At 42.7% G+C, this 21558-nt stretch overlaps 1 protein-coding gene across 14 annotated transcripts in view; it reads left to right on the forward strand.

Moving 5' to 3' along the window:
* PITPNC1 (phosphatidylinositol transfer protein cytoplasmic 1) overlaps window positions 1–21558 on the forward strand; it is a 196360-nt gene that overhangs the window by 105895 nt on the left and 68907 nt on the right. For 12 of the 14 annotated variants that reach the window (XM_043496323.1, XM_043496317.1, XM_043496326.1 and 9 more), the window contains one exon: window positions 17681–17752. The exons of the other annotated variants lie outside the window; for them this stretch is intronic. In XM_043496323.1, coding sequence (XP_043352258.1) covers window positions 17681–17752 — 72 coding nt within the window. The remainder of the gene's footprint in view (window positions 1–17680; window positions 17753–21558) is intronic. 14 annotated transcript variants of the gene reach the window in all.

Raw genomic sequence — 21558 nt, forward strand, 5'->3', positions numbered from 1 at the left:
CGATGAAGTGAGCTGTAGCTCACGAAAGCTTATGCTCTAATAAATTTGTTAGTCTCTAAGGTGCCACAAGTACTCCTTTTCTTTTTTAGATAGGACATGGATTTCAGTTTTGTAAACCTCTATACAAGAGATACTCGCCAATTGGAGATTTCAAAGAAGAGCAATAAAAAGTGATCAAGGGGCTGGAGAGATTGACTTACGAAGAAAGATTAAAAGGGATTGTAAATGTAAAATTTGGATAAATAATAACTAAGAGTGGATACAACTGTCTGTAGAGAGGAGGGAGTAATTCTTGTGGGTGATGCCAGGAGACACAGCTAGGAATATTGAGACAAAATTAAGCAAAGAACATTTCAGGCACATATCAACAAAACTTCTTAATGGAACTACTACAAAATGTCTTCCAAGAAAAGTGATGAAAGCCCCCTGTAGAAGCTTGGGTGCATTAAAACAGGAATGGAAAACACAGAAAGTATTATGAGGTTATGCTGAACAATAGTTACCCATCGCCTACATTATTGTGTCCAATTTAGATGGTCCACTTAAAGGTACTTGCCAAAATCTTCATAATTAGGTGTCAAGAGTCATTTTTAGACACCTAGATGAAAAGTGACTGAGCACCCACAACACTCAAGCTTGAAAATTTTGTAAGGCAAAATATTAAATACTAAAAACTGTCCCAAGCTATGGGGGTAATTCTGTAAGCTTAATAGGCCTTTGTCTGCCAGAGTAAAAGATCCTGAGAGATTTTTCTTTTCTGGAACTCCAGCTGGATCAAATAGAATTAATGGAAAAGCAATCTCTCTCTCTCTCTCTCTCTCTCTGTCTCAGAAACCAAGTGAAGATGGCTTCTAGAGCAGGGATACTATACCCATTAGCCAATAAGGAGCACAGAACAAATACTTATGTGACCTGTTCAAAGTGAAAGCTGAGATTGTGGAGAACAAGACAGAAGCTTCAAAATAAACAAATAAACAACCTGGTCACCAATATTGTATGACTCAGTCCTGGTCCAAACAAATCAGTCTCATGTTCAAAATACACTGAAAATCAGTCTCAAAACGTTTGCAGATACCCACATAGAGGGAAGGGGGGAAAACATAACAAAAAGCTAATGTAAGCAGAATTCAAGCAGACCTTTTGCTGGTTCACATGTGCAGTCCCATCACACGCTAAGGCTAATTTCAAATACTTCTGCAGTCAATTTTCACAGTACAAACAATACTTAAATACTGGGTCTGCAATTTTAAAACCAACTGGAACACTTTTTGACCACACCATGATAAATTGGACCACTGATAACATTTTTTACCATAGTTATAAGTATGGAAGCTAAGATAATATGGGACATTAAATAGGCATAAATTGATCAACCTGCAGAGATCAGAAAAGAATTGTCCTCCACCTGCCACTAGCTTCAGTGAGAATAGAATCTAAATACAGAAATGTTTATGAAAAACAGTTTTTGAAGAGAAAACGGGACAATAATCCTGTACTGATGATCTATCATATTGACACTATTTTTCCTATAGCAAGTGATTCATAGAGAATATAATACTTCAGTTGACAAGTATCAGGGCACCAGAGTGATAGTTGTTAAATGTCCCATTATTGACCTACTAGTTTTGCGAACAGACCAATTACGTGCTTCACTTAATCAGCTGCTAATTTATCCATAAAATAAGTTATCAAGAAGTACAGTGATTACCTTGATAAACAGACAGTAGAGTTAAGTAAGGGAGCAGAATTTTGTTTCAGATAAAATTTCAAAGAATTTGCGGGGAGGGGAATCTCTTGGTTTTTTCCCTTATCTGAATGCCACTGCTTGAATTTTGGATGCATCCTATTGATATGCTTTTAATGAACATGCTAATAGGCTCTATTAGTCATGCAAGCAGCAGCAGCAGCTATCAATTGCAGTACTGGGGCCTAATACAAGTTAATGAGCAAACACTTTATTTCAGAATTCTCAAATACTTATCCCAACTGGCAACTGCAAGACTGCCTCTGAATTTATAAGGTGAAAATTCAGCTGTGCTTGGCTAGTTAGACCCCTAATGATCAAAGAGCTGAGCTTGTCCAACTAAAACTCACTGTGAAGTGAATGGCAATTGTAGTTGTACATGAGTTACAGGTACAAGGCTCAGGTTAGCAGTAACAATTCCAAAATCTTTGGGGAAGTCAGAATTCTCCTGCCAAGCAACATTTCCCTATATTTTTATAAAATGTTGCTGTGTTTGCTCATTTTTCTCTTTATCAGCCTGTCTGCCTTCGAATCATGTCAAATTCACATGGGTCTAAAGCTGTTTTCCATCTTTAAGAGCTTAATGCTATCGAATCTTCCCATTATAGGTTATATCAGGATGCCTATGAGAATTCCTTTATTCTCCTACTTGGTGGTTATGAATCAGTCAACGTCAAATATTCTCCAATTTAGGAAACACTGCTGCTTTCTTTATCAACGCTGCCTCTGCTTACTTTTGGCCCTCTTTTTTTCTCAGCAAGCTACTTTTCCAGTATGCGAGAGAAAAAGAAGAGCCTGAATTAATGAATGAATAGAGTCATCAATGTCAGGTTCAGAGTGGTTAGAGGCAGCTTATTCGTTCACTATTTCATCTCCTAGAGTCTGCACCTGTGATGTAAACAGCCGTTTTCCTACTGAACTTAGCTGTTTGTGCTGAACTTCTCTTTGTAGTTTCCTTGTTCCTTTTCTTCATGTCTCTGCTACTCTCTCCTCCCTATAGCACTGTTCCCATCTTTGCCACTCTCCCGCCCCTTATCTTGTCTTCCATACTCTACTCCTCATCTTTTTCTCTCCTTTGTCTCATCCTCCTAACTGTGCCTTACTCTTCACATCATTGCCTTTCTCTGTTTGACTTCTCGGAGTTTTAGACGTGCATCAGGGCTGGCCATGAAGTTTCCCTCTCTTCCAAGTTTGGGTGATCTAGCAGGGAGAGCTGTTTGATGACTGGAGGTTATATGGATCGTCCTCCTAACTGCAGGAAGGAAGAAGAACCTGGCACTGATCCCAATGCAGATTTCACCAAAGGACCCACACATAGCTTTTCTAGGATTGAGAAATAGCAGGAAAGTCACAGCATTCATGACATTACCAAGCCATCCGTTTTCCTGTCATCATGATCATAACTTCTTATAAAATCACATAATTGTCAACCTGATTGACACCAGCTTGTGCTGTAAGCAGTTGGTAATGAATGGCACTACTGTATGTTCACACTCCTGCACTGTGCACAGTTTTCTACGGGTAGGCAGTAATATGGAGGCTATTTATGAAAAAAGACTGAAAATTCCATCTATCTAGATGCTGTAAGAGGCAGAAGAAAACCATGTCATGTATACAACTTCCACCTGAGTTTGCATTTGCAAAACATTGCAGTCATCGAGTCAGAGACTCCTGTTTACTTCCATGAGGCCCATAATGAGGAGAGCCAGTTGCTTTAAGGAAAGTGGTTTCTTGATCTACCAGGCTTAGCAACTGCCACCCAATGTTTGCACAGCAAATTTTTTTTCCAAAGTTAAACTTTCTCTTGCTTCATTTTTGGATGAATTGGGTTAAGTTTTATATATCATTAAGATAAAATCTTGGCAATAATTTTTTTTAAAAAGCTACACCATTATAATTTGTATTTGGTATCAAAATTGTGCTGGGCACTTAACAGATATTCAGAAAGATAACAAGGCCTGTTCTGTTTACAACCTAATGCCCCAATCCTGCATTGTGATCTGCATGGGCAGACTGCTACAGCCATACGAAGCCTATAGAAATAAATAGTGCTCTATATAAACTGAGCAATCCACCTTCATGGATCACAGTGCAGGATCAGGGCCCAGATAGTGTGTTGCCCTTATGCTTAAAAAATCTGTAATTGATTAGTATTTTGCTAACGGGCCAAGATACGTTTAATTTACAGAGACTAGCTTTCGCTGAGCACAAACTGTACACCAGTGAAAATTAGAGGTTTAAAAGGATTTTAAAATCAGATCATTATTGCCTGTTTACAGACACAAAATCCCCTTATGATCCTAGTCCTTTTAGTGTCCAAGCTTACAATGATCTCATTGACGTCAGTGGTGGAGGCTCAGGCCCAGAGTGCACTAACTTCTCTGCTCTTTTTAGAATTTAGTACACCAATAAAATAGTTGATTTCTTACATATTACAGCCCATTTAAAGCCACAGCCAGCAAAAATATAAAACGCCATCAATAATACAGCACCCCCTGGTGCAGAGTGTAAAATGTTGAATGCACAGAATATAAAGCAGTGAGTTCCAGCCAAAGACTAAGAAGTAAAAAGGATCATGTAAGAGACTAGGAAGAACTGGTACATATTTTATGTCTAATACTACATCTGCCTTTTAACAACCAAAAATGTAGGAATATGCAATGGAAATTGTATTTGCATATGCAAGGAGAATTTGTGTCCCACACTCATTAGCTTCCAACATCCAGTAGCTTTTTTAATCTTTTTAATGAAATCTATTTTCCGCCCACCTAGACTGGAGTAAAAATAATGCAGTGTGATGCATGGGGATTTTAGCCCTTCAATTTTACCATGAGTGGGAGCTTTCCTCTCTGAATTAAACATAGCTGTAACCCAGGGAGTTTGGGGTGAAGTGACTGAGTTTGTTGATAGGTAGAAGTTTCTCTGTCTCTAATGCAGTGTCTATAATGGCTGCGGTGGTGTTTGCACCCTGATTGTGTCTCTAGCATTAGTAGCAGTTTCAGGATTTTGGATGCACAAGCATACAGAAAGTATTATGACAATAGAGAGTGGGAATTCTCTGCATGAAATTTGCTTGTTGGTAGAAAGCCACAGCTACAGCACCCCAGCAACATAGAAATGATAAGAGGGAAACAGAAACTTGTGCAGGGGACACTTGTACCAGGGTGAAGTCCTGGCCCCACTGAAATCAATGGCAAAACTCCCACTGACTTCTGTGCAGCCAGGATTTCACCTTGTGCCACAAGGGAGCGAGCTCCAGGCTGGTTCTGAACATATCAGGGTGGGCTGGGGAAGGGGACTGACTGTCTTTATTGGAAAAAAAGTCTATTTTTTATCTGGGATGCTGTAACTATCTTTACTTGAAAAATAGATTTTAAACCCAAGTCGGGCAGGAATAGGCAGTGGTTAGGAAACCTCTCCTACCGAGCTTATTTTTTGTTTCTTTTCCCTTGAGATGATCAGTTGAGATGAGTTTCACTGTACATAAATTATTAGTACAACATTTCCAAAGATCTCAGTCTCTCTCATATTAAAAGTGGTTTCAGAGAATGTGAGGGTTGGCAGGAAGCTGGATAAGCTTTTCATTTATTTTAAGCTTAATTAAAGTTAACGCAACTTCAAACATGTATTGGGGTGAAGTGGTGAATCCTGCAGCTCTAAATTGAAGTCATAAAGACCTACATATCTGGGCCAAATTCTTGTCTCCTTTTCATTATTGTAAATACAGTGAAACTGTTGAAGTCAGAGGAGTTACTCCAGAATGACACTGGTGTAAGTGAGAGCAAAATTAGGCTCATGACTGACCAAATATCACCTCCACATTCCCGCACACTGTCTTTTTCACTCACTTTGGAAGACATCATCTCTCATTAGGATCTGAACCGTTATCTTAAACTTGTGAAAATGAATAAGAACAGACTATATTTAGACAGTGCTTTTTTATCCTTAAAGACCCCAGAGCACCTTACAAACTAATGGGCCCGGTTCTGCTCTTGTGTAAATCAAGAGTTGCTTCAGTGAAGTTACCCCAGTGCAAATCCCCATGTCAGTGAGATCAGAATCAAGCCTTCCTTCTACGGGAATCACTCTATGGGGTACAGCCATTCTGCACTGAAAACAAGAAGCAGAGTTTTAGACAATGAAGTGGAGAGTAAATTGTCCAGATGAAGCTACAGGAGTTTTTAGGCAGGTAGAAGGTGATTACCCCAGGCTGGTCCAGCTCTTCATAACACTCTCTCTCTCTGCATACGTCTCTCTGGAGAGCATATGATGTAGTTAACCACACAAAGATCAAGGGATTATAATGAAGTGTCAACAAGAGTAAAGCCTGGGTGGTTTGTGATGTAATGTGGGTTCTGCACTGTGAGCACAACCTTGTGCAGTTTTTCTTCATCATCGTTCTTAAAAATCAGTTACATTGCAGCACAGATTTACAAACCTGTGGCTAAATCGTCCTTTTTTTGGGCTCTTCCCATACAGAGGCAAGAAACTCCCCATAAAAGCACTAATATATATGCTATAGGGAACAATCCTTCATTGGCCAAGGATGGACAAGTAACCCAACAGGTCTTTCCCTTGTTTTCCTTTTATAATCAAGGCTAGTTTAGTGCATAGGCTTGTGTCAGGGCTTCAGCCTTTGGAGTCCTGTGACTCCACCAGATTCTGAGCTTTTGTAATGGGGTAGGAAGATGCTGACAGGATATTATGTACAGCTCTATTATGCTCCCTTTCTTTCTGCACCTCAGCTTAACTCTCTGCTGACGCACAGGCCAGATTTCTCTCTTTTCAGGACTTTTCTGAAAGCATTACGCAGAATTAAACCTCAGAGCTATTGCATGCAAAACCCTGGTAAATAGGTGTTAATAGTTCCCAGTATGAGACAGTACCATACAGTTTCTCAGTAAATAACCACTTAATGCACACACAAAACATTACAGATCATCCTGTACATTGCAAGTATTATTTGGAATACTTATGAATACCGTAAATACAAGCTATTAGGCAGCAAATCTGTTGGTATTCTTCATACAGATTTCCCCCTTTGCTGCTGTTATATATATTTTTAACATATCATATACACTTCAATGCCTTGCTACATACATATAAACAGATTCTCCAATTTCTCAAAAAGAAAAGGAGTACTTGTGGCACCTTAGAGACTAACAAATTTATTAGAGCATAAGCTTTCGTGAGCTACAGCTCACTTCATCGGATTCATCGGATGAAGCCTCCAGCAGCTCATTGGATTTTCTGCAGAAGATCCCACAACGGGTAATGAAACTAGCTAAAATACTGTTCCCTTTTGTTCCCCAGCTTCCTGAATAGGTTACAAAGGGCAAAGGAACCCTTTTCTCTAGCCTTCTGCCCAACAGTTTTATTGCAAACCATTGTAATCCCTTCATCCACTTCAGATGTACAGTAATCGCTATGAAAGGATTATTTTTACAGCCCTATCCATAGATTGACCGCAAAATGCCATATGTGTTTGACTCTGTCCCTTTAAGGCTTTGGCAGTGGTTTTGGCTTGCTTACATTTTATCCTGTTCCTGTAAGTGTTTCTTGTTGCTATGACAACACTAATCAATCATCATGCTAAAAATAGCCTTTCATTTTCAAGAGAATATCTGTAGAGAATTGAAAATCCAACTGTGGATTTTCCATATACTGCTTTCACTTCCCCCTTCTTTAATCTGGGAATACTCATGTTTAAATCTGGTAATTACTCTTACAGATAGATGCATTTGTTTCACTACTTGCTTTCTTCTGCTGTGAAATCTCCCCATGGCCTCAGAAAGCAAAATCTTAATGTATTTCAACTTTTTGTGCATTGCATTCTCCCTACACATCTGATTGTAGATATCATGGGTTTGCAGGATGCTTGAGATATTCAAAGTGAGTTTATAATGCAATTTCTGTTGATTTGATAGCCATGATATATAAGTCAGCTATAAAGACAGTTGTACAGAAAAGAAATTTAGGACTAAGGGTCATAAAAGACAAGGGGAATCCTGCAAATTTAGACACGTTCTGCAGAATTTAAGATTTAATGAAAAAATTAAGTAAAAATATGATAGCCTGGAATTGCTACTTGGTTTTTCTCTGAGAGGCACTTTGCAAACCTTAGAGATGTTGAAATGGAAAATTGGAAATGGAATTGCCCCATACGTTCCTGTGCATGCCCTGTGTATCAATCAGCTGCCAGGTTTGTGCTGGAATACAACCCCGAGGGAGGCAGGGCAGGAAGGAGTGGTGCCTTGAAGAGTAATTCACAAAAAAAAATCATTTCCGAGCTTTCACTTTTGTGTCTGATTTTAATTCTTGCCTAATTCTTGTTCTTTAAGGGGAAAAAAATTCTTTGTGCATGATGAATAAGAAAGCCTTTTGAGTGCTGCATAAACAGTTCCCTGGTTCTGCCAGAGCTCAGTGCCAATTACTCAGAGAGCATCTGATGAATCACAAAATACATTCTGTAACTTGTACAAAAATTTGGACCTTGCCTAAGTGTTGCTGAAAGCCAGTGCTACTACAACAGCAGCTGCCAATAAATTAAATGATTTTAAGTTATATTTGCAATCCAGTAACTGTAGGTGGATTTTAGTATTTTGGGGGGCTTTTTAAAATTCCCATTGCCATTTTTAGTTTAAGCGAGATTTGTTACAGCCCCAGCAACTGTACTACACATGCATTTAGATTCGAACCTGGTGGCTGGGCAGGACATATGGTTTCCTACTTTCTTTCCCATTATACTATATGAAGCAAATGGCACTCAAATTCTCAGTCTTTAATCTTCCCTTAATATTTCTTTGGGGGAAGCAAGCTGTTGGACGAGGGCTCAGCCAGGTGACAAAGACATAGTTCTTGAAGCTCTCATCCCACACATGCAGTTGCTGAAGCTAATTTTTCAGGAGAATGCTGGGATTCCACGGGGATATTCTTTTCTTTTAAGACCTGGTATTTTGTTAACAGATTATTTATCAAAGAGATGTCCTAGCTCATTGGAGCTTATGGGAGCAAAGGTTGTGAGGTTTTTTTTGTTTTGTTTTTTTTTTTGCCGGGGGGGGAGACAGAACGGTTTAATAAATGCCACCATTACACACAGGCCCCCCCAGGAAGCTGGGGCTGCAGGGCACAGGCCTTCCCCTCTGGCTGTACTGGGATCCCCACCAGGCAGATAGCTGGGGTGGAAAGGAGATGGGTCAGGGCAGCAGGTGGGAGTGACAGGACCAGGGGAAGGCGAGGGCCCCGTGGGCAGGGCCTAGGCCAACACACCACACCACACTTTCCCACTGAAGATTGTAGATTTATTTCTGCCCCCCCAGCGGGCACGTGCAGACAGTAGCCGCCCACCTTCTCAGAGTCCTTTCCCAGACCTATCAGGCGAGCGGCTGTGTCCAAGGGAGAGGGCATTAAATAAGAGTAACTCATCATGAGGAGTGGGCTGTACCCATCTATCTGTCCAGCTGTACATACATTCCTGTCCCGGCAGGGGCCGCGCGGCGGCTGGGTGGCCAAGGCCCGCAGGGCGGCAGGCTCCAGTCCAGTGCTTACTTGGGGGGCCGGTATGTGATTTTTCTGCTCTTTAGTACAGACCATTTGTGGCGCTTCAGGTAGTAGACGAGGGGCACCAGGAGGCCAACCATGATCAGCATCTTCATTCCCAGGCATTTGCGGTGATCGTGCTCTGGCTCTGCTGCCCACCTCAGGAACATGCACAAGTCTTTCGCTATCTGGGACATGGTGGCTGGGGTCCTTAGGCATCAACGAGTGGCCTCCTTCCAAGCACCCCCTTGAGGCCTCAAGGCAGCCCTGCATGTGGCCCCTCAGGGCTTCCTCAATAAACTCAAATAAGAGGCTTTCACAAGGCCTGCTGGGGGTCTGGTGTATTAACTTAAAATTAAAAATTAAACACAAAAAATCTTCCCTCCAGCCTTAAACTGGGCACAGCCTCAAACTTCCTGGGTGTCTGAGGGCTTCCCTGTGTTAGCTGGCTACTCCCGGCCCTTCCTAGCCGGGGCAACTCCCTGGGTTTCAGGGTCAGCGGGTGCTGGCTCAAAGTAGTAATAATAGCACCCCCACTATGTAAATTGTTCCAGCACCCCTACTGCAGCCTTTCTCACTCACTCCTGAGCCTTCTCCCTTTTCCCTGCAGCTTCCTGCTGCTCTTTGGAGAATCACTTGATCCAGCTCAGGTGTGCCTCTTTAGTAATCAGGTTTAGCACCAGGCCCTCCAGCCTTCATAGGTATGTCTACACAGCATGTTGAAGTGATCAGGAACAAGCCTCCCAGTCAGGTCTGCCTACTTGGGCTAGTGGGGCTCATGCTGGTGCTCTAAAAATAATGGTATAACGTCAGAGCCCAAGCTGCCATCTTCAAAGCACTGTCTACTCAGCCATTTTCAGAGTGCTAGCATGAGCCCCGCCAGCCCAAGTCTGCAGACCCAGGCTTGGAGGCTCACTCGCGCAAGGTCCAAAATGCTCTGTAGCCATGCCCTAATAGGCACGCCACCCTGCTACACTTGCTAAAACAGCTTTAGTGAAATATACCAGCGTTTCCATGCCAGCCTATTGCTTCTCAGGAAGGCAATCAAACAGGATAGCTAGTGGCAAAATACAGCATGATGAAGAGCCATTAATGTAGTCAGGGTTCAATCTAGAGGGAGAAAATAAGTGGTGCTGTTCTCCCTATCTTTTCTCAGTATTGATGCCAACATGAGATGGCACTCGTTCTAGATTGTGCAAATCGTTATAATGCTGTCACTCTCCTTTCCTGTGTGCTTTGATCCTCAATGCAATAGTTTAAAACACTGAAATTTAGGGTGGTAGTTCCAAATGTGTTCAGCGTTGACCTAACTCTGCTCCCACTGAAATCAAGAAGACCACCATTGACTTGGATGTAGGCAGAGTTAGGCCAACACTGAGCATTTTGAAAATACCACACTCAAAGGACAATCAGTAGACTGCACAGTTATTGCCCCATTGAAATGAGCGGGAGGAGGATACACCTTTCATAGCTAATGTTTCAGGCTGTCTGCAGATTCAGACAGAGCATCTCTCCATTAGTTACATATGAATAGTATTTTGGAAAAATGTCTTTGTATCCTGGGGTTTGGACTTTAAGGAGAGTCTAGACTCGGGAGCACAGGAAACAACCACCTCATTAAAGCAGTGGTTTGTCAAGCTACTGCAAGCTGGTGCAATTCAATCTGGAGCATAGCATGTAAAATGGCTGGGCTCTGTGTTAAGAAGCATCCTGATCTGCCTCATTGCTGACAGACAGTTGCTTAGCTGATAATATCTGATATTTATGGGTAGAGAGGAAAAGTGAAAACTGATATGGACTTTTTTCCAAATTGCAATGATATTGTGGAGATTATCATCTAAACAGACTTGTCAGAAGAAGAATCATAGAATATCAGGGTTGGAAAGGACCTCAGGAGGTTATCTAGCCCAATCCCCTGCTCAAAGCAGGACCAATCCCTAACTAAATCATCCCAGCCAGGGCTTTGTCAAGCCTGACCTTAAAAACCTCTAAGGGAGGAGATTCCACCACCTCCCTAGGTAACGCATTCCAGTGTTTCACCACCCTCCTAGTGAAAAAGTTTTTCCTAATATCCAACCTAAACCTCCCCCACTGCAACTTGAGACCATTACTCCTCGTTCTGTCATCTGCTACCACTGAGAACAGTCTAGATCCATCCTCTTTTGAACCCCCTTTCAGGTAGTTGAAAGCAGCTATCAAATCCCCCCTCGTTCTTCTCTTCCGCAGACTAAACAATCCCAGTTCCCTCAGCCTCTCCTCATAAGTCACGTATTCCAGTCCCCTATTGATTTTTGTTGCCCTCTGCTGGACGTTTTCCAATTTTTCTACATCCTTCTTGTAGTGTGGGGCCCAAAACTGGACACAGTACTCCAGATGAGGCCTCACCAATGTCGAATAGAGGGGAACAATCACGTCCCTCGATCTGCTGGCAGTGCCCCTACTTATACATCCCAAAATGCCATTGGCCTTCTTGGCAACAACGGCACACTGTTGACTCATATCCAGCTTCTCGTCCACTGTGACCCCTAGGTCCTTTTCTGCAGAACTGTTGCCTAGCCATTCGGTCCATAGTCTGTAGCGGTGCATGGGATTCTTCCGTCCTAAGTGCAGGACTCTGCACTAGTCCTTGTTGAACCTCATCAGATTTCTTTTGGCCCAATCCTCTAATTTGTCTAGGTCCCTCTGTATCCTATCCCTACCCTCCAGCGTATCTACCTCTCCTCCCAGTTTAGTGTCATCTGCAAACTTGCTGAGGGTGCAGTCCATGCCATCCTCCAGATCATTAATGAAGATATTGAACAAAACCAGCCCCAGGACCGACCCTTGGGGCACTCCACTTGATAACGGCTGCCAACTAGACATGGAGCGATTGATCACTATCCATTGAGCCTGACAATCTAGCCAGCTTTCTATCCACCTTATAGTCCATTCATCCAGCCCATACTTCTTTAACTTACTGGCAAGAATGCTGTGGGAGACCGTGTCAAAAGCTTTGCTAAAGTCAAGGAACAGCACATCCACTGCTTTCCCCTCATCCACAGAGCCAGTTATCTCATCATAGAAGGAAATAGATTAGTCAGACATGACTTGCCCTTGGTGAATCCATGCTGACTGTTCCTGATCACTTTCCTCTCCTCTAAGTGCTTCAGAATTGATTCCTTGAGGACCTGCTCCATGATTTTTCCAGGGACTGAGGTGAGGCTGACTGGCCTTTAGTTCCCAGGATCATCCTCCTTCCCTTTTTTAAAGATGGGCACTACATTAGCCTTTTTCCAGTCATCCGGGACCTCCCCCAATCGCCATGAGTTTTCAAAGATAATGGCCAATGGCTCTGCAATCACACCTGCCAACTCCTTTAGCACTCTTGGATGCAGAGCATCCAGCCCCATGGTCTTGTGCTCGTCCAGCTTTTCTAAATAGTCCCGAACCACTTCTTTCTCCACAGAGGGCTGGTCACCTCCTCCCCATGCTGTGCTGCCCAGTGCAGGAGTTTGGGAGCTGACCTTATTCGTGAAGAGGCAAAAAAAGCATTGAGTACATTAGCTTTTTCCTCTGTCACTAGGTTGCCTCCCTCATTCAATAAGGGGCCCACACTTTCCTTGACTTTCTTCTTGTTGCTAACATACCTGAAGAAACCCTTCTTGTTACTCTTAACATCTCTTGCTAGCTGCAACTCCCGGTGTGATTTGACCTTCCTGATTTCATTCCTGCATTCCCGAGCAATATTTTTATACTCTTCGCTGGTCATTTGTCCAATCTTCCACTTCTTGTAAGCTTCTTTTTTGTGTTTAAGATCAGCAAGGATTTCACTGTTAAGCCAAGCTGGTCGCCTGCCATATTTACTGTTCAGTCTGTATACACAGCAGTGAGCATTCCCTAGGCCCCTATCACAGGTACTTTTAAAATACTTGAGGTGAACTTTACCCTTGGGCAGAAGGCCAAAGCATCACTTAAGCAGGAGTTAAATTTGGGGTTTGCTATTTACTAAGAAGCTTGCTATAGTGTCTCTTGATTTATCCAATATTCTGTTATATAAAATAGGGTCATGCCCCAGCTGTCTATATATTTAAAAATCCTCTCAGTTATCCATGTTTATTCAGGAGTCATAATTGTACTGAATTATGAGTTATAATTGAACTGCAGCTTTGCTTTAGCCCACTAACACAGAGAGAATGATTTTGATTGCTATCTTCTATTAACAGTGAGGTTGCAGTGATTTCAGGGGCATGTCTACACTGAAGTCATGGGGTGTGGTTGCAACTCCAGTAGATATACCCAAGATAGCTTTAATCTCTACCTACATGTACACGAGCTGTAATCATAGGATGATTGCAGTGCAGATGTACCCAACGGCAACAGTTTCAATAAGTGAAGAAAAAAGGTATTTATATTGTGGAAAATATGTTCCATCCAACACCTCCAGGGACTTGACAGTCAGATCATAGCACACGGATACTTTCACTGATTCAAAGGAAGAGGAATCAGTGGCTGGGTGGCTGGGGGGTGGGTGTTTGTCTGCATAGCAACCAGAAACAGAAAAATGGATGTGAAAAACTACTTCTGCCAACAAGAGGGTTTTCAGTGACAACCTAGCAATGAAGGTTAAAATGGCAACACCACTTCCTGTGGCAAGCAAGGTAATTGGGGATATGGTAGCAGCATCAGTACTCCTGTGGGAGCAGCTGCACTGTCTGTGGCCATTAGAGCCAGAGTGGTAAGAGTAATTTACATAACTGTTGAGGTTCTGGACAAAACACCAGACTTGTACTGTGTAATTTAAGAAACCAGCTTTGTGGCTTCCCAAGTTGGCCAGACCTGGATCTTGTCTGCTCAGACAGTACATGCTTTGATGACTTTCTACCAACTGGCAGCTCATATATTTCATCTACAACTTCTGCTGTTTGCTAGATTTGATTTTTACTTGGTTTTGTTTTCTTAAAAGTTGTGTAAAGGAGAGAATTAAATCTGCACGCTCAGACCAGAAGAGCTGGTGTCTAAAACACATTAACAGACGATGACACAGAGCAATAGTCTGAAGACATGTGTGCAGAACACTAGTCAACTGTGTTTTCCTATCAAATCCTCCAGACATTTAGCAATCATGAAGCAACCACTTTTTAAAAAAAATTGGTGACATTTTGGTGAACCCAATAATTCAAAACTAAACACTGACCCCCAATAAAGGCAGGCATAACCAGACTCCACCCACACAAAACCACACTTGCCAGGAGCCATCACAAAAATGCAACAAGTTGCAACTGCCCTCATCTCTTACATGGTGCTTCCCAGCAGAATTCTCAGCATGCAGAGTTCCAGCTTGAATCTAGCTGGAGCATTAGGTGCTCAGACCTGTAGTCTCTACAGGCTACACACCATCCTATTAAAAATCACAGCTGCTGTGGGCAGCAGTAGAACTCTATATGCCATGTTTTGGCCACCTTATTTTCTAGCTGTTCCAAAAATTCTGCATGGCAAGATGTATGTGATGAGTCTCTATTTCTTTTTTATTTAAAAAATCTGCAGTATATAACCTACTTTCTATAGCAATTTGATTTATCCACCATCCACCTGCCCACGCACACAAAACAGCTAGTGTAAAACAGCAAGCATACCCTCTATGTTGGGTTCTTTACTGTTTATAATCTGAATCCTTCTGGAACCATCAAATGTTGCTTAGGGCACAAACAGGACTCTGCTGTTCTTCCCTATCCTGGGCCACTCTTTGCATGTTCTCTCTGTTGTTAAGTCCCATATTCTCCCCCTCCCCACAGCTTAGTACTATTTGACAGAGAGGTTCTTTCAGTCAGCCCTTTTACACGTTCCTCTAGCTACCCAATAGCACACCTGCCACAACAGATGCTCTGGCTTCATTCTTAACACGTCCCAGATATTTCCATCTTCTTTTCTGGATAACTTTGGAGATAAGCTATTGAACTCGGTCATGAATCTCAGCATTTGTGATATATATTTGCTTCTGAAGGTATTTTATACATCTGTCTGTACCTCTGATGGATTTCCAGCTTTCACATCCATATACGAAAGTGGAAAGAAAACTGTTTGTAATGGATTGAAAAAAATACTGAAATCTCTTTCATGCTCAGACCAGCTAGCAACTAATCAGCAAAGCATCCTGAGGGTCTTCTGTTGTCCATCTGCTCTGTCTTTTCATCTTCCTGCTTCTAAGTGTAATAGCCTTCGCAGTAGACACTAGCAATCACACACAAACTTTTCATGGTAGTTCTCCCCCACAACCCTAACAGACAAGCTGATGCCTTCCCCCCACATGAGAGCATGCGCTGTGCCATGCTATGGCGGGGTTTGTGTAGCCCAGCAGAAGTGGGCAATCCAGTCATAGCATGAGTAGATCTGTAATGCAGAAGATAGAAAAAACAACCCTTTTGCTTGACCCTCTTTCAGGAGTTATGACTGAAGCTCTGCAGCTGCCTTGAGAACTTGGGGAAATAAAATAGGAATGTTTTTGGCAGATTGGAAGACCTGGGACAGGACGAAAACATCCTGTACATTGGAATCAGCTGAGACTCTTCTAGTCAAAGCTAAGTTGGAAGGCTATCTGGGTTTCTGATCCGTTAGCCTGCATTACATTAGCTCCAGCTGTCTGGTTGCTTATGAATAATGAATACACTCACCTAGCCTTCTGAGATGTGTGCCTATCAAGTAACACATGGCCCCAAAGATATGGGTAATTAGAACCTACTGGGCCATCTCTGAAGCTGTTCCATCCTCCATTGCACACACCGTTGATTTTTTTCTTGTACCACATTTATCACTGGTTTACTATTAATATCATAAATAAGGTGCGTAGTGCATGGCCTAGATATTTTTATAGCTGGTAAGTACTGTGTTAAATGTTTGGTAAAGATTGTTCTCTAAATCCAGTGCAGGGCCCTGTTTTGGCACAAACATCTCGCTCTTTTTTGCGTAAAGGTTTGAGTAGTCCATGCTTATTACTCAGCTGCTGCTAATGAATAGTAGGTGTTCTGTGGCCAAAATTAGAGGCTCAATCAATGGCTTCTTTTCATATAGTCCAGGGAATAGAAAACAGTAATTCTCTAGTCTCAGGAAGAACCTGCTTCCCCTTTCAGCTTTGCTCCACAGCAGCTGGCTCTCCAAGCTATCTCCCTTCCTGTTGCGGGAACCAAAATCAACTCTGATGAAGTCCAAATTTGGACCAGTAGCAATGTGAGCACTGAAGCATCAAACTTTGTTCATTGTGTAACCTCAGTACATAACATTTGAAATAGTCACAAGCAGTTCAATGACTCTTTGCCATCGGGCATCAATTAAATGTCTTGCAAAGAACTGGCACATCGGTGTCACTGACAGTTAATGCAAGAAAAGACTTGATGCCTTTATAGTAAAGTGGCTGAACTAATATCATTCAAGGATTGCTGGCCATTGACTCTGGCTGCTTAAGTATGTGGAAAAAAATTATTTGGGAGCAAGAGTGTGAAACGCTAAAGAGAAGATGTTTGAAATAGTCTCTAAAGTGAAATTGTGTTGTGTAGCGCTGCAAATTGCACTCTTAGGAAACCAAATGAATGAAACAATCCACAGAGAAAGAAAGCCAGTCTTGTATAAAGTAACACTAGTGGATATGCACCAGTGTTAGAGCAAAATTTGATATGAAAAGTATGTGCCAACTCCTCAAGTCAGTGGAGTTGTATGGGTCTAATTGAGAATTTGCCCATAAGAGCATAGGGGCATCAGATTCTCTTCGTGATCGATAGGAAAAACATTTGAATGATTGTAATTTTTCTCGCATTATATGGGCGGGTTGATGTGATGGTGTGTTTGGTTGGATGCCAAAATTAAGAAAATTTTCAGGGAAAATCAAAATGAGATAACTTAAAAACCTGCATCATACTGGAATTAGAGAATAACTGCATGATGAAGCATCCTCAGCATTTTGATCTGGGACTGCAGGCAGTGGAATTTCCATAGATTTTGTTCATAGGGCAGATAGGCATTGCTCTGGAAATGGAAGTCATCCAAGGAAAAGCTCTATAGGACAACGGCTCAAAAGTTCTGAAAAATATAGCGATACTTAAGACAGAGAGTAGTGGAGGAACATTCAGAATATAGCCACTGTTATGTATAAAATATACACTGACTGCTATAACTAGTTGTCCCACAATTCTATTAGTTTAGTTTTAACTTTGTTTTAGTACTCAACTTTGGGATAGAATCAATATATCCTTTCAAAATCATTTTAAAAAAACCTTTGCAATTGTGGATTTTTAGTGATTTTGATTCAATTTCTTGCAATAATCAAGAAAAAATAGGAAAGCTGCTAGAAAACAGGATTTATTGAGCAAGTGACCTGATGAAGCAATTGACATTTTAAATTGATCTGGACACATTTTGCTTTCTTTGCAGTGCTCATTTTTGCCTAAATTCTCCATTCATATAGAAACAAAATATGAGGATAACAAAGGAAGCAATGACAATGTAAGTATGATCTCTTTTGAAAAATAAATGTTTAAACCCATGCAAGGGCATTGTTAATCATGAAATATTCCTGGGGCTTGCATGGCTTACAAACTGGAAAAGAATGCTCAGCAGTCCTTAATTTTTGCACCTGGATAGCCAACTCATCAGCGTGAAGGGATGGACTTAGCTGACCTCTTGAGGGCCCAGTCCAGCCCTATATTTCTATGATTCCATGAAGACTGTACAACTTGCAAAAGAATTATGTAAAGCACTATGGTATAAAGAGTTTGTGCCTCTTATCTTACCTCCAGGCTCCTCCTCTAATCTCACCATAATTCATGGGTGTGAATTTAATGCTCATGAAGGATTGTGGAGAATGAGGGAGATATCTATATCATATGTATGTCAGTTTACCTGCTTGATATTATCTGTGACTATGTGGAGCTGAATTAAAAGGAGTTGGTAAGAAAAACAAACAAGAAACAAAACAAGGGTCAGAGATAAGGCAGCTCAGGGTAAACAACTTCAAGAGAACAATGGTTGGGCCATTAATTGGGAAGATGCTCTTCCCAGGCACCAGTCAAAAGTTACACAGCTCTTTCCTCAAGACCATAGCTGAGAAATCAAAAAGACCGTAAACAGTTAAAAACTGTTTCTCCAAAGAGGGAGCAGGTAAGTAGCCAGTAGGAACTGAAGGGGAGACACTGACATAGAGACCCTGCCAGAGGCAGAGAATGAAGGAGGTCACTCTGTCTATCCCAGCACTGAGGTGGGGGTTTCTGGGATGAGTGCACCTTCCTAGACTTGCAAGGAAAGGGTAAAGTTTAGATAAGATCAGATGCATGTAGATTTTTGTTATTTTAACACATTTCTCTGGGTGAATCTTTGGGTGAATAAACAATATGTTTATTTGGAAAAAGCTGTTTGAGTCACTTTAATCAGCTGCTGGACACAGGCTGGGAAGTTTCTGGAGGAAAGTTTCTTGCAAGTGCCAAATACGCTTGGGCTGGTTGTGTTAACAGTGTTGGAAAACAGGATGGCTGCAGCCCAATTATCCAGTCTGAGTGATTGAACTGTGGGGTTCCACGCTTGTTGAAGAAAGTAAATCCTGTCACATGAGGGGTGCATTTGAGAGAGACTGCAAAGGGTCTACAACACAGGTCACCCTATAACAATGAGTTGGGTGCTAGATGGCATCTCTGGAGACTGACATTCTTTATTTACCCACACATTGCCCCAACCCTGACCCGGTGGAACCTCCTCTAGTGTGAGAGAATAGGTCAGGCAACAAGTTCCTTGGCCTCTCCGCTAAATTGCTGAGTTGATGGGTGCATAATAATTGCAATTAGATAACTATAGTCTTGGTTTTAATCATGATTTTTGTGATGCAGACACTTTTCCATTGAAAACTGGACTGAGGCCACCAAGCAGCCATTGGATGATGATAATTTTCAGTCACTAGTTACCTGAGTCAGCCCTGGTCTACACTACGAGTTTAGGTTGAATTTAGCAGTGTTAGATCGATTTAACCCTGCACTCATCCACACAAGGAAGCCATTTTTGTCGACTTAATGGACTCTTAAAATTGATTTCTGTACTCCTCCCCGACGAGGGGATTAGTGCTGAAATCGACATTGTCGGGTCAAATTTGGGTTAGTGTGGATGCAATTTGACGGTATTGGCCTCCAGGAGCTATCCCACAGTGCTCCATTGTGACCGCTCTGGACAGCACTCTGAACTCGGATGCGCTGGTCAGGTAGACAGGAAAAGCTCTACAAACTTTTGAATTTCATTTCCTGTTTGGCCAGTGTGGCGAGCTCATCAGCAGAGGTGACCATGGAGTCCCAGAATCACAAAAGAGCTCCAGCCTGGACCGAACTGGAGGTACTAGATCTGATCGCTGTTTGGGGAGACAAATCCATGCTATCAGAACTCCATTCCAAAAGACAAAATGCCAAAATATTTGAAAAAATCTCCAAGGGCATGAAGGACAGAGGCTATCACAGGGACCCTCAGCAGTGCCACATGAAACTTAAGGAGCTTAGGCAAGCCTACCAAAAAACCCAAGAGGCAAATGCCCACTCGGGGTCAGAGCCCCAGGGACGCCGCTTCTATGATGGGCTGCATGCCATTCTAGGGGGTGTCCCTATCACTGCCCCATCCCTGTACATGGACTCCTGCAAGGGGGGAGTCTCATGCAACAGGCATGAGGATTTTGGGGACGAGGACGATGATGAGGAGAGGGAGGTTGAAGATAGCGCACACCAGGCAAGCGGAGAAACTGTTCTCCCTGACAGCCAGGAACTGTTTATCACCCTGGATCCAATACCCTCCCAACTCGGGCTCCCAGATCTTGAAGGCAGAGAAGGCAGCTCTGGTGAGTGTAACTTTGTAAATATAATACATGGTTTAAAAGCAAGCATGTTTAATGATTAATTTGCCCTGAAGACTTGGGATGCATTCGCGGCCAGTACAGCTATGGAAAAGTCTGTAAACGTGTCTGGGGATGGGGTGGAAATCCTCCAGGGACATCTCAATGAAGCTGTCCTGGAGGTACTCCCAAAGCCTTTGCAAAAGGTTTCTGGGGAGGGCAGCCTTATTGCATCCTCCATGATAGGTCACTTTACCTCAGCAGACCAGTAGCACGTAGTCTGAAATGATTGCAAAAGAAAGCATGGCAGCATGTGGTCCCGGTGTTTGCTGGCATTCAAGCAAGATCCATTCTTTATCTCTCTGTGTTATCCTCAGGAGAGTGATATCATTCATGGTCACCTGGTTGAAATAGGGGAATTTTATTAAGGGGACATCAGAGGTGGCTGTTCCTGCTGGGCTGTTTGCCTGTGGCTGAAAAGAAATCATCCCCGCTGTTAGCCATGCAGTGGGGGGAGGGGTGAAACGATCATCCCAGAGAATTGGGTGTGTGGGGGATTTAGTTGGGTTTGTGCTGCACGTTAACCTGAAAACATCAGCCCTCCTTTTAAATGGCCAATATGTCTTTTTCAATTTTAATCTCCCTTTTTTTCCTCCCGCTGCTGCAAATGTTTCAACGCTGCAACTAGCATCTCCATCCGAGGGGCTAGTGCAGATGAGAAGGTGAAAAAAACGCGCTCACGATGAAATGTTCTCTGAGTTCATGCAGTCCACCCAAACTGAAAGAGCCCAGAAGAATGTGTGGAGGCAGACAATGGCAGAATCCAGGAAGCACAAAATGAACGTGATGACAGGAGGGACACATGAGAGAATAGATGGCTGGAGCAACAGGAGAGGATGCAATGCTGAGGCTACTGGAGAATCAAACTGATATGCTCCCGCGTATGGTTGAGGTGCAGGAAAAGCACAGACCGCCACTGCAGCCCCTATGTAACCAACCACCCTCCTCCCCAAGTTCCATAGCCTCCTTACCCAGATGCTCAAGAACATGGGGGGGAGGGGGCTCCAGGCACCCAACCACTCCACCCCAGAGGATTGCCCAAGCATCAGAAAGCTGGCATTCAATAAATTTTGAAGTGCAGTGTGGCCTTGTCCTTCCCTCCTCCCCTCATCCATCACCCCATCCGGTGCTTCCTTCCTCCTCCACCCCTCCCAGGCTACCTTGGCAGTTATCCCCCTAGTTGTGTGATGAATTAATAAAGAATGCATGAATTTGAAACAAAAATGACTTTATTGCCTCTGCAAGCGGTGATCGAAGTGGGGACGGGAGGACGGTTGGCTTACCGGGAAGTAGAGTGAACCAAGGGGGCGGGTTTTCATCAAGGAGAAACAAACAGAACTGTCACACCATAGGTTGGTCAGCCATGAAACTGGTTTTCAAAGCTTCTCTGATG

The sequence above is a fragment of the Dermochelys coriacea genome, chromosome 14 (assembly GCF_009764565.3).
Source record: "Dermochelys coriacea isolate rDerCor1 chromosome 14, rDerCor1.pri.v4, whole genome shotgun sequence".
Lineage (NCBI taxonomy): Eukaryota > Metazoa > Chordata > Testudines > Dermochelyidae > Dermochelys > Dermochelys coriacea.